The sequence below is a fragment of the Notechis scutatus genome, chromosome 12 (assembly GCF_049901735.1).
Source record: "Notechis scutatus isolate UNSWTSFEM ecotype Mainland chromosome 12, rNotScu1.2, whole genome shotgun sequence".
Lineage (NCBI taxonomy): Eukaryota > Metazoa > Chordata > Lepidosauria > Squamata > Elapidae > Notechis > Notechis scutatus.
This window is the reverse complement of record NC_142020.1, coordinates 11,704,057-11,720,992: the sequence shown is the minus strand read 5'-3', so window position 1 is coordinate 11,720,992 and position 16,936 is coordinate 11,704,057. Positions and strand designations below refer to the sequence as shown.

At 43.4% G+C, this 16,936-nt stretch overlaps 1 protein-coding gene across 1 annotated transcript in view; it reads left to right on the top strand.

Moving 5' to 3' along the window:
- XYLT1 (xylosyltransferase 1) overlaps positions 1-16,936 on the top strand; it is a 135,318-nt gene that overhangs the window by 98,688 nt on the left and 19,694 nt on the right. The window contains exons 4-6 of the mRNA XM_087942112.1: positions 151-323; positions 1,327-1,529; positions 13,005-13,085. Of these exons, the coding sequence (XP_087798238.1) occupies positions 151-323; positions 1,327-1,529; positions 13,005-13,085 (457 nt within the window). The remainder of the gene's footprint in view (positions 1-150; positions 324-1,326; positions 1,530-13,004; positions 13,086-16,936) is intronic.

The following is a 16,936-nucleotide window of genomic DNA, read 5'->3' as shown; positions in this document are numbered from 1 at the left end:
AGAGGAGTGGAGAACTCTTCTTGTGAAATATTTCTGGACTTTGTCAACTTTCTACCAACTTCCATCTCTGATCCAACTGTTGAAACGTAGACTAAGGTCCTCCCCTTAAGACAGGCTTGAATGCCCTGATGATGTTTTCTTTCCAAACAGGAAAAGCCAATAACAATATCCAGTGGGATGAGGACTCCATAGAATATATGCCAGCTGACCCAGTCAGGATCGTGTTTGTCTTGGTCGTCCATGGCAGAGCTTCTCGCCAGCTGATGCGCATGTTCAAGGCGATCTATCACCAGGATCATTTTTATTATATCCACGTGGACAAGGTAACATAACATCAGTTCTGTAGTTCCCCAGCGCTTGTGATCTGCTTGTCTTGTGCTTGCTCTGTTTTGCAGTCTTAAATGCAGGTAGTCCTCGACTTGCAACAGTCCATTTAGTGGCCGAAGTTACAATGGCACTGCAAGAGTTGTCAGAGTATATTCGTGAACTGGAATGGTAACAAGGTCAGCCAATGAATAGGCATAGCAGCTAAGTCAGCCAATGAGGACTGTTTGAAAACTGAAACTAGAAGTGGCTCTATATTAAGCTCTGCAGCTCTGAAGCTATGCTAAGCTCTGAGTCTGTCTGTTGAAAATGAAACTGCTTCTCTCCTTTGCTGTGTGTCTTGCTTACCTGCTGAACTAAAGTGAAACTGATGTCTGTTTCTGAGCTCCTGAGTTGCTGTTCTGTTCTGAACCTATAACTTGTCTGCTTCTATTTGAGTTTGCTCCATGGAGAAATCTACAACTGGTATTATAAATTTCACTTTATGTGTTTATAAAGAAGTGAAATGAAACCTCAGCCATCTGTGTTTACATTTCTGGTGCTGAATTTACGCTGCAATACTCTGAACAAGCTTGAGCATTTTTTCAAATGTTGCAGCCATTGCAGCATCCTCAGGTCATGTGATCAAAATCCAGACACTTGGCAACTGGCATGTACTTATGATGGTTGCAGCGTCCCAGGGTCATGCCGGTGATCTCCTTTTGCAACCTTTCGACAAGCCAAGTTAATGGGAAAAAGCCAGATTCACTTGACAGCCGTGTTACTAATTTAACAAATGCTTAACAACTGTGGCAACAAAGGTCATAAAATGGAGTCAAACCCATTTAACAAATGTCTCCCTTAGCAACAGAAATTTTGGGCTCAACTGTGGTTATAAACTGTGGCTGTACATATCATAGCTGCAGCAACCTGTTTCTTGTTTATTCACGCATTTGTGAATTGTCAGCTCATTTAGTGTTCCTCTCACTGCCTCTCACCGAACGTTTTCTTCTCCCCGTAAAGCGTTCCAATTATTTACACCGGCAAGTGCTCCAGTTCGCAAGCCAGTATCCGAATGTGAGAGTCACCTCCTGGCGCATGGCCACCATCTGGGGCGGAGCCAGTCTTCTGTCCACCTACCTGCAGAGTATGCAGGACCTCTTGGAGATGAAGGACTGGCCGTGGGACTTCTTCATTAACCTCAGTGCTGCGGACTATCCTATCAGGTAACAAGACCGATTGTCTGCTGACCGATTGCAAACAATACAGGTCGTCCTTTCCTTGTTTGTTTTTTTCTTTTTGAAGACATTTTGCTTCTCATCTAAGAAGCTTCTTCAGCTCTGACTGGATGGTGGGGAATGGAAGGATTTATATTCCTGGCAGACAGCTGGTCATTTGCATCCTTTTAGAGGGTCATTGAGGCCACTTGGAGGTTTATCTGTGTCCTCAGGATCACCTGGGTTAGTGCTCCTGGTTCTTGTAGTCTGCACCCACACCATTCAAAGAGTGTTCATCCCAAATTGTGTAGCGATTCCCAGTCATCCAGGTCATGGATGTCCCAGAGGTGCTTTTTCAGGAGGCAATTGGACTTCTTTGTTTTTTCTCTGAAGACATTTTGCTTCTTATCCAAGAAGCTTCTTCAGCTCTGGGGAATGGAAGGATTTATATTCTTTGCAGACAGCTGGTCATTTGCATCCTTTTAGAGGGTCATTGAGGCCACTTGGAGGTTTATCTGTGTCCTCAGGATCACCTGGATTAGTGCTCCTGGTTCTTGTAGTCTGCAATTTTTCCCTCTGGAAATCCATTCCTACTCCCACACCATTCAAAGGATATCCTTGATTGAGAATTGTAAATTTAAAGACAGTTTAACAGAGTGACTTGAATGGAGAACGTAAGGCTCTCACGAGGGTGAGAAGAATGGAAAAAGAAACCAGGTTCAAACAGTAACAATTAGGTTACTCAGCTCTCGGGTTAATGGAGCCTACTTGGTATCTTAAACTTAGTCTCTGCCAAAGTCGCCTCTTTGGCTTCTTACATTTTGTGTCTCCCTCCAACTCTGAAGTTGCATGACCTCAGATTGTCCCCACCACTTGGGGCTAGGAGGTGAACAAATTGTGTCTTATTTGATACAGTGCCTGGAGAACAACAATCTAACAATCAAGAGTATATTCACTAGCAGAGACATAAAGCAGTTCATAAACTACTGAGGGATGGACAGAAAGGCCCTGAATATCCTCCAATGGGTCTTAACAGAATCTGATTGCCAGCTTGTTGATGGTCTGTGTTCAAGGAAAGGTCATACCCCATAATAGGCAAGTCATGGGTGTTGCTTAGGACCATCATAAGATGCATCTACGAATTAGTTACGCTCCAGAGAACAGGCTTGCTCTGTGTTTGGCACAGTAAATCTGCTCGTCAGGAAGACCATTCATCTTGTTTGTTCTGGAGGAATTTAAACAGGACCCAACAGTGTCCTTAAGATGTAGGTCAACCAAGTTGTTTCCTTCCTTTCTTCTCCTCCTTGCCCTCGAAACGAGGAGGAGGGGGAGAAAAGAAGGAAGAGTGGTAGGTGCTCAGCTGATGACTCTGAGAAATGCTTCTGAGAAGCACAAAAATGGGGACATCCTCGAATCGGTGGGACCCAGTGCTGGCTGAACTCCAGCATCTCCGCTTGAAAAGGATGCAGGAAGTCTTGGGATGATGCTGCTCGTTGGGATAGAGAAGCTGGGACATGGGGCAGTTCTCTGGTTTCCATAGTAGGCAATCTCTTCACTCCCGTCATCAGGTGTGAAAGGTCAGGTCCATAGGTGAAGGTCCAATTAAACTGATCTTTTGCTACTCATACCGATACAACCAACGCCAACCAGTTTAACACCTGCTTGGAATTTAGGTAAGAGTCCGTGGAATTCAAGAGAGGTTGGACTTAGCTCGTTTGTGGCTACATAGGGATTCTAGGCTGATCTCTCTTTTGACTCCACCTCCCAGGTTCTGCCACTCCTTTCTCCTACAAAAACATTGCTACTGAGGAGGAATGCTCAGGAATATGATTCAAGAACATCTAGAGCAGTGATCCCCAACCTTTTTATGCCGCAGCCCGGTACCGGCATCAGCTGGGCGCCGCCATCTTTTGATGAAAAGTGCTTCCGTGACCTCACCGGAAGCACTTTTTCATCAAAAAATAGCGGCGCCGCTTCGTGAGCTTTTCCGGGTAGAAATGGCTTTCTACCCGGAAAAGCTCACCGAAGCACTGGCGCCGCCATCTTTTTGATGAAAAAGTGCTTCCAGTGAGCTTTCTACCCGGAAAAGCTCACCGGAAGCACTTTTTCATCAAAAAAAGATGGCGCCCAGCAACCAGCGGCCCGGTAGGACTTGTTCCGCGGCCCGGTACCGGTCCGCGGACCGGTGGTTGGGGACCCCTGATCTAGAGGGTCCACAGGTTGTCTGACTTTGGTTCAAACTCTAAAACTCATGGTTGACTAGTAGCCCTTCTAACCTTCAGTAAACCCAGATACTTTCCTGGCCATCCCCATAGGGAGGAAGTCTTTTTGAACCCCTAAGGAATGTTGAAGCTGAATTATATGGCTGAATTGAATCCACCTTTAAATCCAATCGTCTTGAGTTCATCCAGGAATGTAAACCAGTCAAGATGCAAGTATTTTAGGGATTGTGTGTTGAGGGATACATCAACTTTTGCTATAGACTGAGCGATGTTTGGGTGCCTAGATGGCTTTTCATTCAAGAGTTTGGGAAGAGTTCCAGTAAATAGAGCAGTGACACAAAGGGGTCAGAGGTAGGGGAAATATACATGACAGAAATCAGAATAAACAGAATAACAGAATTGGAAGGGATTTTGTAGGTCATCTAGTCCAACCTCCCGCCCAAGCAGGAGACCCTACACCATTTCTGACAGATGACAGTCTAGTCTCTTCTTGAAAGCCTCCAGGGATGAAGCTCCCACAACTTCTGAAGGCAACTTCTGTTCCATTGGTTGATTGTTTTCACTGTCAGAAAATTTCTCCTTATTTCTAGATTGAATCTCTCCTTGATCACTCTCCATCCATTATTCCTTGTCCAGCCTTCAGGTGCCTTGGAAAATAGCTTGATCCCGTCCTCCTCTCTATGGCAGCCCCTCAAATATTGGTAGACTCCTATCCTGTCTCCCCTGGTCATTCTCTTCCCTAGACTAGCCATGCCCAGTTCCTGTAACCATTCTTCACATGTTTTAGCCTCCAGGCCCCTAATCATCCGGGTTGCTTTTCTCTGCGCTCTTTCTTAGAGTCTCAACATCTTTTTTATAGTGTGGTGACCAAAACCAAAAAGATAGTTCCCCAAAGGATTTGAGGAAGTTTGGGACAATGGCATTATTTAATGATATAAAATCCCTTTAGAAGTTAAATTGGAGTTTCCATATGTTCATCCACCTCAAAACGTCGGCTTGCTCTATCGTTGACTTGCCCCGATGGAAATCCGAGAGCATTCCAAGAGTTGGGGGGAAAAAATTGGGACTCCAAGGGCCACAAGCAACCTGGAGTTTAGGATGCCCATCCTTTGATAACCCCAGCAACGGTTCCCTGGCAACCTTTCTGGTCTCCTAGCAACAGGTTTGCTGAGACATACAGCCTCTTATCCTGGATCTTCTACTGTTCTGTCAGTAGTGATTGAATGGATTGCGCAAATGACTCAGTTGATGTCATCAATATTGATGTTGGGCCTTGTTGTTGTTGTTTTTTTAATTCCGAATAACTGTATCTTGTCAGCATACAAGAAAAACAAAAGACAAGGGAAACAAAGCAATCCAACCCAAAATAAGGGGGGAAACCAAGAATATAATAAAGCCAATTTATTTATTTACCAGCTCGATACCCGTGCTTCGCTATGAAACTATGTGGTTGGGCTTATTTTTTGGGGGGGGGAGAAAAATAAGGGGGGGAAAATTCTGCCTCTGCCTCCCAGCATCCATCGGTATTCATCTGGCTAGCGTCCTGTCAGTGTGTGAGAGAGTTGAGGGCTGTTTGGAAACTGAAAGAGTATTTGCTGTGGGAGCAAGAAGGAGACAGCAAGGAGCCATGGTGGGCGTGACCTAGTTGGCCTTCCCCACCATGGTGCAGGAGGCTGACTAGGCCACGCCCACCATAGCCACACCTGGCAGAGAACCTGTTGCTAAAATTTTTGAAGCCCACCCCTGCATTTTACCTCTATGGAGACTCTCAATCATGGTTGTCCCAAAGGTGCTTTCCCTCCCTAATCACTCCTTGTCTCTCGAATGCCTCACAGAGAGAAATTGCCCTCCCACTCTTGTCTTGGGCTGATTGGTGGAAGGTGTCATCTGCGGCTGTAATTTACATCCAAAGGACTGCCATTCCTTGCAACACAATTTTTTTTTAAAAAAAAAAATGAGAAGTGGGAGACAGACATTATTTTTATCAGATGTTGAGATAAGTGGGCAGCCGGGGGGTGGGGGGGGACCGATGTCAACCAAAGCTGTGACAGATAGAAAAGAAGATGGTGCAGTAGAAGAAAGGAGGAGGAGGAGGAGGAGGAAGAGGATGGCTGTGGGGGTCCTTGGTGCTCTCTGAGCTTGGTTGTTTCCTTGCAGACGTTTCATGACCCAACTAGGGAACATTATCAGTGCTAGAAGAGAGTAAGGTTTGCAGAGGGAGGAGGAGGAGGACTGTGGGATCCTTGGTGCTCTCTGAGCTTGGTTGTTTTCTTGCAGACGTTTCATGACCCAACTTGGGAACATCATCAGTGCTAGAAGGCAGTTAGATTTGCAGAGGGAGGAGGAGAAGAGGAGGAAGAGGAGGAGGAGGAGGAGGACGACGACTATGGGGTCATGAGGCTTTCTGAGCTTGGCTGTTTTCCTACAGACGCTTCATTACCCAAGTAGGTAACATCATCAGTGCTAGTAGGAAGCGGGGTGTGCTGATGATGGGTAACACCTGCAAGAAAACCCACCAACCGAGCTCAGGGAGCACCAGGGACCCTTCATTCCCCTTTTCTATCTGCTGTAGGGGAGGGTGGCAACTAATTTTAGGAGACTTGGGGTGATCTACAGCACCGCATTTTGGAAACCAAAACGATTGAGCATGTTTGAAAACCCTCCCCTCACCACTTTTTTCCCCTCTGTTTTGAACCTCTGCTTCTCACCTGTTGCGGCTCCTCCACTGGACCAGGAGCTGTGTCAAATTGAATGAAAATTTATATTCTTTATATCTGGAGAGAAAGCAGCTTTGAATAGGAATAGGAATAGAATGGAATGAATAGAATAGAATAGAATAGAATAGAATAGAATAGAATAGAATAGAATAGAATAGAATAGAATAGGAATAAGAATAGAATGGATTGGAATGGATTGGAATGGAATAGAATAGAATAGAATAGAATAGAATAGAATAGAATAGAATAGAATAGAATAGAATAGAATAGAAATAAGAACAGAATAGAATAGAATAGAAATAAGAATAGAATGGAATAGAATAGAATAGAATAGAATAGAATAGAATAGAATAGAATAGAATAGAATAGAATAGAATAGAATAGAATAGAAATAAGAATGGAATGGAATGGAATAGAATAGAATAGAATAGAATAGAATAGAATAGAATAGAATAGAATAGAAATAAAACAGAATAGAATAGAATAGAATAGAATGGAATGGAATAGAATAGAATAGAATAGAATAGAATAGAATAGAGAAGAGAGAAGAGAAGAGAAGAGAATAAGAATGAGAAGAATGAATGAAAGAGAATAGAATGAATAGAGAATAACAGAGTTGGAAGGGACCTTGGAAGTCTTCTAGTCCAACCCCCCACTTAGGCAGGAAACCCTTCACCACTTCAGACAAAGGGTTATCCAACATCTTTTTAAAAACCTTCAGTGATGGAGCATCCACAACTTCTGCAGGCAAGCTGTTCCACTGATTAATTGTTCTCACTGTCAGTAAATTTCTCCTTAGTTCTAGGTTGCTTCTCTCCTTGATTAGTTTCCACCAGTTGCTTCTTGTCCTGATTTCAGGTACTTTGGAGAATAGCTTGACTCCTTCTTCTTTGTGGCAGCCCCTGAGATATTGGAACACTCCTACCGTATCATCCATAGTCCTTCTTTTCAATAGACTAGACATACCCAATTCCTGCAACCTTTCTATATGTAGATTTAAAGCAACTAAAACAGAGTAGAGTGACTACCTCATTCATTTTATGATGATGATGATGAATAATATGAATATTATGATTTATAACAGATGATAGGGGTTTCTACGGGTCAAGATATTTGGGAGTTAAAAAGCAGAACTGAGGTTCAGTTTTCTAAGCCCGTACTTGAAAGCAATTTCCATCTGGGCTAAAACCGATTGTTCTAATTAGGGGAAGAAATCTGCCAAATAGGATTTGCGTTATTCTGTGTAGTGTATTGCACATTCTTTAAAGGAAAAAGGAAAGGAAAAAGAGTGTTTGATTATCAAGTATCGCTAGCAGCTTTTTGGCTCTGGTTCAGATTGAAGATAGTTTTCATCCCATTTTGTTCTCTCTTTGCTTTCTTGGAAATCCCTCAGCTCTGCTGTGGATTTTATGCTTGCAGTTTCTTTTCTTTTCTTTTCTTTTTTCTTGTTAGGTCTTTTCATGTTGCTTAATGTTGTTCTCAAATGCTTCCAGTTTTATTTTATTTATATTTTTAAGCTGCTGCCATTGGCTCAATCTGACAAATGAAAAGTTTAATAAAACACAGATTTCATTTCATTTGTTCCTCTGGGATGTCTTGTTTATCGAGCTCTCGGGAGGAATATGTAAACTTTGCAAAGGGGTTTAGAAATTGAGGGACAGTGAAACGTCTCTTTCCTGCTTATTTTCTGAGTTCTGCTTTGTTCAGAAGTCCAAAATTCCTGGATTTGTATCTCAACCTTGGCTACTATGTACGGACCTCAACTCCCAGAATTCAGAAACAGTGGGATAGAGAATCTAAATGTGACTAAATATATGAATGGTTAGATTCATTCTGGGGAAGGGGGTTGCATCATTGAGTTCTGCTTCTTTCCATTGATGAAATCCAGGAGATGGAAGGGGCTTTCAAGGTCATCCAGCCCATCCTTCCACTCACTAAGAAATCCATCCATCTATCCATGTCTCTATCTCTATCCATCCATCTATTTCTGTATCTGTCAGTCTGGGAGATGGAAGGGGGCTTCAAAGACCATCTAACTTCTCTTTCAATTCATAGTAAGAAATCTACCCATCCATCCACCTATCCATGTTATTCCATCCATCCACCCACCCATCCATCCATCCATCCATCCACCTCTGTGTGTATCTGTCCATCCATCCATCCATCCTTCCATCCCTATATGTATCTGTCCATCCATCTCTATCTCTGTATAGTATCTGTCCATCCATCCATCCACCTATACATGTTATCCATCCATCTACCTCTATGTATATCCGTCCATCCATCCATCCATCCCTATATGTATCTGTCCATCCATCTCTATCTCTGTATAGTATCTGTCCATCCATCCATCCCACCTATACATGTTCTCCATCTATCCATCCACCTCTGTGTGTATCTGTCCATCCATCCATCCCTATATGTATCTGTCCATCCATCTCTATCTCTGTATAGTATCTGTCCATCCATCCATCCACCTATACATGTTATCCATCCATCTACCTCTATGTATATCCGTCCATCCATCCATCCATCCCTATATGTATCTGTCCATCCATCTCTATCTCTGTATAGTATCTGTCCATCCATCCACCCACCTATACATGTTCTCCATCTATCCATCCACCTCTGTGTGTATCTGTCCATCCATCCATCCCTATATGTATCTGTCCATCCATCTCTATCTCTGTATAGTATCTGTCCATCCATCCATCCACCTATACATGTTATCCATCCATCTACCTCTATGTATATCCGTCCATCCATCCATCCATCCCTATATGTATCTGTCCATCCATCTCTATCTCTGTATAGTATCTGTCCATCCATCCATCCACCTATACATGTTTATCCATCCATCTACCTCTATGTATATCCGTCCATCCATCCATCCATCCCTATATGTATCTGTCCATCCATCTCTATCTCTGTATAGTATCTGTCCATCCATCCATCCACCTATACATGTTATCCATCCATCTACCTCTATGTATATCCATCCATCCATCCTTCTATCCCTATATGTATCTGTCCATCCATCTCTATCTCTGTATAGTATCTGTCCATCCATCCATCCACCTATACATATACATGTTCTCCATCTATCCATCCACCTCTTTGTGTATCTGTCCATCCATCCATGCATCTCTGTGTCTCTATCTCTGTCATCTCTATTTCTTATCTGCTTTTTTCCCCTCTAGTAAACTTGTTAAATGTTATATGGATTCTCCGAGCAAACTGAAGCAGGAAAATAATAAAAAATTTAAAAAACCATCAAGATCAGGCCCTGGGGGGGCGGGGAGATTCTCTTAGCCAGGCCCATGTTGGTCTTGAAATGCACCGTCGGAGGTTGAGCATTGAGAGCTTGTCATGTGGAAAGATCGCTAAGTAAATTACTTAAACGTCTCTTCGTCCTCTCGAAGACCGTGAGCCAACCATGCGGCAAACAAGGGCTTTGCGAGCCTCTGGGTGTATGAGTGTGTGGTTGTGGTTCGCCAGCAGGCAGTGCAAACGGCAGCGGAATCAAACAGTGGGGAAGAACAGGGACCTGTCCGGGAGTCTGGAGATGGGATGAGGTGGAGATGGGGCCAGGAGGACCATCTGGGAGTGGGGTGCTGCCTCTGGAACCTTTGGAGTCTGGCAGCAGCGAGGCAGAGGACCCAGGGGAGCCTGTGCCCAGTGCACGTATGCACAGAGCTGCTAGAAGGCGAGAGCAAATTCCAAAAATCTGATTAGGTAACATCATAGGTGCACTGGTGATGTTGCTTGGTTGGCTTGGATAGCCTAATTGGGTCATGAAACTTCTGCAAGAAAACAACCAAACTCAGAGGACACTGAGGACCTCACTGTTCTCTTCCTCCACCTCCTCTTCTTCCCCTTCTCCTTCCTCCACTCTGCAAACCCCACTCCCTTCTAGCGCTGATGACATAACCTAGCTGGGTCATGAAACGTCTTCAGGAAAACAACCGAGGCTCAGAGAGCACCGAGGGTCTCACCGTTCAATCCCGAGCTGCAAATATTTCTCTTCTAAAGAACTTTTTTAAAAAAACAACAATATAAAGCAGGTTATTTCTCCAAACATAGTTTCCACCACTCAAAAGTGTTTTTGCCATTTCGTTCCTGGCAACGCATCTCTCTCTTGCATATACAGGAAAGGGTATTATAGGTATTCCGCAGTTGTTTTTCTCTTTTACAAGGTTGATGAAGACAGGGGCAAAAGTTGATTTGAAATTCTAGGAAGGTAGCACAAACAGTGGTTGGAACAGTCAGACCGAGAAGGGGAGAGAAGGGGGAGGCTTCTGACATCTTAAAGGGTAACAGATTTATACGGCATAAAATTTCAGAGCTGTTGACAGTAAATCCGCTCCTGGTAATGAGCTGCACGGATTTGCTTTGGGCGTGGACTTTAAAAAAAACAAACCTTAAAGTCTGCTTTTTCCCCTCTTCCAAGTGCCCAGAAGGAACAGGAAGAATTTCACACGTGGGTGTCCGTCTTTCACACTTTTTGATGTGTCTTTCGCACATGGGTCTCGGCTTTGCAAAAAGGCAAGGGGTCACTCAGACGGAGGCCTTTTCGGGTCTGAAAATAGAAAGCTCTCCTAACACATCCCAAATACAAAATAAATGTTGGCATGAAGAGGGGGAGAAAACTAGAAATATGATATGCAGATTTGTTGGTCTAAATCAGGGGTCTCCAACCGTGGCAACTTTAAGACTTGTGGACTTCAAGCTGGCTGAGGAATTCTGGGAGTTGAAGTCCACAAGTCTTAAAGTTGCCAAGTTTGGAGACCCCTGGTCTAAATCCTGAATGAGTTTCTCCCAATTCATTCATGGGAATCCTTCCAGTGATGGGATTCAATTTTTTTTTTACTACCGGTTCTGTGGGTGTGGCTTGGTGGGCGTGGCAGGGGAAGGAGGATGCTGTAAAATCTGCCATTTTCTCCCCACACCTGGGGGAAGGTTACGGCAAAATCCCCATCCCACTAACCTGCTTTCCAGGTCCCCGTTCAGCTGGGACTCAGGAGGCAGAGAATGGATGGGGTTGGCAGGGCCAGCCAGAGGTGGGATTTGCAGGTTCTCTGAACTACTCAAAATTTCCACTACCGGTTCTCCAGAACTGGTCAGAACCTGCTGAATACCACCTCCAAATCCTTCAGACAAACACAATACAGAAGCCTGATGATGGCAGATGAGATTCTGCCGAACCGTTGCTACAACTTTAAAAGCACAACTATAATGACACGGGAAAATACCCGAACAAAGCTGAATACCATACATGTAAGTACCCACAAAAAATTAAGAAAACAAACAAACAAACATATATATATATATATTTTTCACAAAATCTCCAGAACCGTAAAACCTACAAACTTGAAATTTGGCATGCATGTTCCTCTTGGCTTCTAGGGGCTCACTAAGAAACGATTTTTTGAAATGACCATCAGAGCCTTGGTATTTTCTATATTATTATTATTAACACGCTCTGATGCTAAGGAGTTCTACTCCCCCTCCCCACCTGAAAAGAAATCTGTTCCAAATGCAAAAGACAAGCAGAGGAGAGGAGTTTCAGTTTCAGTTTGTTTCACAGCAGCAAACAGCTTTAATACAGAACAGTTGAGCTAAGCCACACCCAGGCTCCTTGCTGTCTCCTTCTTGCTCACACAGCAAATATCACTTCAGTTTCCAAACAGCCCTCAACTCTCTCACACACTGACAGGACACTAGCCAGATGAATACCGATGGATGCTGATAGGCAGAGGCAGAATTTTTTCCCCCTTGTTTTCCTCCCCAAAACTAAGCCTGACCACATGGTTTCGTAGCGAAGCATGGGTATCCAACTCGTATAGTTATATGTAAATGTAACTTAAAAGTAAATTAATGTAAATTAAAAGCAAAACGTGGAGGTTAGAGTGTGTTTATCTTCTACTGCGCGAAGAAGAATTGGAAGCCAATGCCTCATTTTCTTTCTTTTTCTCTTTCTCCTTATAGCTCACACCCTCTTTTCCCTGCTCCCCTTCCTTCCCTTCCTTTTCCTATTTTTCTTCTCTTCTTTGTATTTTATATAATACAACCTTAATTAAAAAATCAACATGGGTTTAGTAGTAGGGCGATCTTTATTTGAAGTTGGTGATTAGGCTAATGCAAGGATCACCAAACTTGGCGACTTTACGTATTTCAGCTCCCAGAATTCCTCAGCCACCCTTGGTTGGGGAATTCCGGGATTTGAAATCCACAAGTCTTAAACTTACCAAGTTTGGAGGCCCCTGGGCTAATGGATATAGGTAGTCCTCGACTTACAGACACAATTGAGACCCGGATTTCCATTGTTAAGCAAGGCAGTTGTTGAGTGAGTCACGGCCAATTTACGACCTCTTTTGCTCTCATTGTTGAGTGATTCACTGCAGTTGTTCAGTGAATCAAGCTGTCCTTAAGCAAGAGCAGCTTCCTCTTGTTGACCTCTATTATTATTATTATTATCATCATTATTATTATCATTATTATCATTAATATAAATATTCCCCCCCAAAAAAAAAAATGTTTCACAGGACGAACGACCAGCTTGTCGCATTCTTGTCCAGATACCGGAACATGAACTTCTTGAAATCCCATGGAAGAGACAACGCAAGGTAAATGGCGCCTCTTTTCTGCATTTTGATGAGATAATGGCAAATAAAAGTGATGATACTCTTCTTCAGTTCCTGCCCACCATGAAAATGAATGAATAGGTACCATTTCAGTGGAAAAGTAGAGTGGTTTGGTGGCCTAGAGGTGAAGTTCTTACCTCACAATCAGGAGGCTGTGAGTTTGATCCTGGGTAGGGGCAGATATTTCTCTCTCTGAGCACACTGGGAATACAACTGCTGCAAAAGGAAAACCTCCGCATTGGTAACAGGAAAGGCATCCAGCCAGTAAACACTCAGCTCCATTCAGTTGCCCAGACTCCACATCCCGCAAGGGATTATGGGATCATTAAATGAGGAGGATGTCTTCAGTGGGAAGATAACAGCATCTGAATAGAATAGAATAGAATAGAATAGAATAGAATCTTTATTGGCCAAGTGTGATTGAACACAAGGAATTTGTCTTGGTGCAAATGCTCTCAGTAGTCATAAAAGAAAAGATACATTCGTCTCAAGAGTCAAGAATCATAAGGTGCAACACTTAATGATAGTCATAGGGTACAATAAGCCATCAAATCATATTAGGAAACAGTCAATATAAATCATAAGGATACAAGACACAAAGTTACAGTCATACAGTCACAAGTGGGAGGGGATGGGTGATAAGGAGTGATGAGAAGATTAATAGTAATAGTAGTGCAGACTTTGTAAATAGTTGGAACAGTGTTGAGGGAATTATTTGTTTAGCAGAGTGATGGCATTCGGGGAAAAACTGTTCTCGTGTCTAGTTGTTCTACATGCTGGCTTACAAGACTACAGAAATTGTCTTTGGGCAATACTGGCCAAGAAATGGAGATGAGCACCATTCCCTAGAGTTGAACACAACTTTATCTTTATTCTTTGTGTTTTTTTCACACACAAAAAAAGAAGTTGTTTTGTATTAATCCATCTCCTAGGAAGGAAATGGGGAAGGTTTTCAACATAGATCTGATCGCTGGCCTCAAACTCTACCACCAACCAAATAATAACAAGAAGATCCCACATCGCAATAGCAAATCAAGTTTCACCTCAGAGGCTTGTGACCACAACAATGTGGATGAATTAAATCGGCTGATTAATTTAGTGATAAGAGGCACTAATGCGCCATTTGGCCCCACTTCTGCAGAATAATCGTTTGTGGCTTTAAGAGATCTCTCCAGAATACATAAACAGTTAATTACATCTCAGGATGTTGCCTTCCCTTCCCTTCCCATAGCGATATATGTATTATTCAGAATCACTTTTCTTGTCTTTAAAAGTTTGACCTAAAGGGGTTTGATTTTTTTAAGATTCATTGCATGCACAATAGACAGCGCAATAAACAGCGCAATAATAAGCAGAAGCGCCCACCGGGAGTTGCGAAACTCCAGAAGCAATACACCAATATCAGGTTTTTGGAAAGAGAAATAGTTACGGGAAAGAAAAATGTGCCAAAGAAACAGACAAACAAACAAACAAGCCATCTTCTTTGGCTAAAACATTAAGTCTGCTCCAGTAGGAAAATGTATAATTCCACGTAAGCAGGAATTTACTTCCGGTTCTTGAATACCGCAACTTTTAGGAGAAATAGGGGTGGCAGGATAGCAGTGTTACAATATCTGAGAGGCTGAATGTCTATGGAGATTCTTAGTCATCCAGGTCATGCTTTTTTCAACAGGCAACTAGACTCTGGTTTTTCTTTGAAGATGTTTCCCTTCTCATCCGTGGTGGGATTCCATTTTTTCCCCACTACCGGTTCTGTGGGCGTGGCTTGGTGGGCATGGCAAGGGAAGGATACTGCAAAATCTCCATTCCCCCCCCCCCACTCCTGGGGAAAGGTGACTGTAAGATCTCCATTCCCTCCCCACCCCACTAACCTGCTTTCCAGCTCCGTTCTCCTGTGCAGGGCAACCAAGGAAGACCCAGCCGATCAGCTGGGACTCAATGGGAGGCAGGGAATAGATGGGGTTGGCAGGGCCAGTCAGAGGTGGGATTTGCCGGTTCTCCAAACTACTCAAAATTTCCACTACCGGTTCTCCAGAACTGGTCAGAACCGGCTGAATGTACCACCTCTGCCTCTCATCCAAGAAGCTTCTTCAGCTCTGACTGGATGGTGGGGAATGGAAGGATTTATACTCCTTGCAGACCGCTGGACATTTGAAGAGGGGTTAAAGAGGCCCATCTATGTCAAAACTGAACAGCCCTTTCTCAACAGAGGGGGGGAGGGAATATCTCCAATCTACAACAGGAAGACTCCACGTCCATTTTCATTACTCAGGTGACTCTGACGACACAGACAAACCTCCAGATGGCCTCAACGTCTCTCTAAAAAGGATGCAAACGACCAGCTCTGTCTGCAAGGAGCATAAACCCTTCCCTTCCCCCACCAACCAGTCAGAGCTGAAGAAGCTTCTTGGATGAGAAGCAAAGCATCTTCAAAGCAAAACCAGAAAGTCCAAAATGACATCTGAGGGGCGGCCACAAGAAAGTGGGACTCAATAATTTCTCCCGAGCCCCCGAAGGCTGGAGAAGCAGCCATGGAGGGAATGGATTATCCATCGGCACCCCTGCAAGTTTTCATAAAACACAATTCTCTCTGTAGCCTAGTGTTTTTAGCCTTGTGGTCCTACTAGCATTCACATTCTCTCCAGGGTGGGTTGGCACTGTACCTTCTCCCTCCTTGGAAATATCCTGCTTCCCCGTGTATTAGTGAATCGAAGACGGTGGTTCCTTGAGATCCATTTGGCTGCAGGCCTCTTGTGCTTATTTCCTTTCGAAAGCAAAGTGTGCTAATTGCAGGAGCGATGTCGCCCTTGAAATATTAGCACGTTTTGAATGGGGGGTGGGGAAGGAGGTGAAGAGGAAGACAAGCGCAAAAGCCTTTAGAAACATATCTACTTTACAGAGAGTGTTCTATTACACTGAGTTCCCTGGTATAAAAGCATCTGGTTTGCTCTAATGAAACAATAAACCCTTTTATTGCTTGTACTTTGCGCCCTGCCTTTCTTGGCTCTTTTAAAGTCTACACAATTTCACAAATGCGTTTTTTGAAGTTGCTGTTAAAAGGAAAAAGGGGATCTTGCTAAGAAAATGGAACAGAAAGCGTTGGCTGTCCTGTTGGAAAACAATTCAAGGTTGGATTGTGTTTCAAATCTAAATTGTTCTTCTTGGAACACCAGAAAAGAGCCTTATGTAAGATGAGAAGGTCATGTTTTGATCTGTCACAACAGCCATTCTCCAATTGAGTGTCCTCACCTGCTTGGAGAATTCTGAAAGTTGAAGTCACCACATCTGGAAGGGACCCAGATTGCAAAAAATTCATAGAAGTGCTGGTTTCAGCATCTTCGAACCTTCCCCAACTTCTAGATATACTGGAATTTATTAATCATTGACCTCTTCGAATGAATTTTGTGTTAGAATCGCAATGTTCTATTTTCTGCACCAGCCATATATTTAGATACGGTTTTACTATAGTCTTTCCATGCTCAATAAAGTTTCTACCTTAGACTACATCCTTGAATATCTAACGATGACCCATTTTGGCTAGAGTTGTCCACCCACTGCTAATGGCAGCATGTTGGTCATGAAAATCAACATGCCCTGATGTGAATTTGAGTATGGCTTATCTACTGAAAAGAAGGACCAGGGGAAACATGATAGCAGCGTTGCAATATTTGAGGGGCTGCCACAAAGAAGAGGGGGTCAACTTATTTTCCAAAGCACCAGAAAGCAAGACAAGAAACAATGGGTGGAAACCAATCAAAGAGAGAAGCAACCTAGAACTAAGGAGAAATTTCTTGACAGGGAGAACAATCAACCAGTGGAACAGAGGTTGCCTT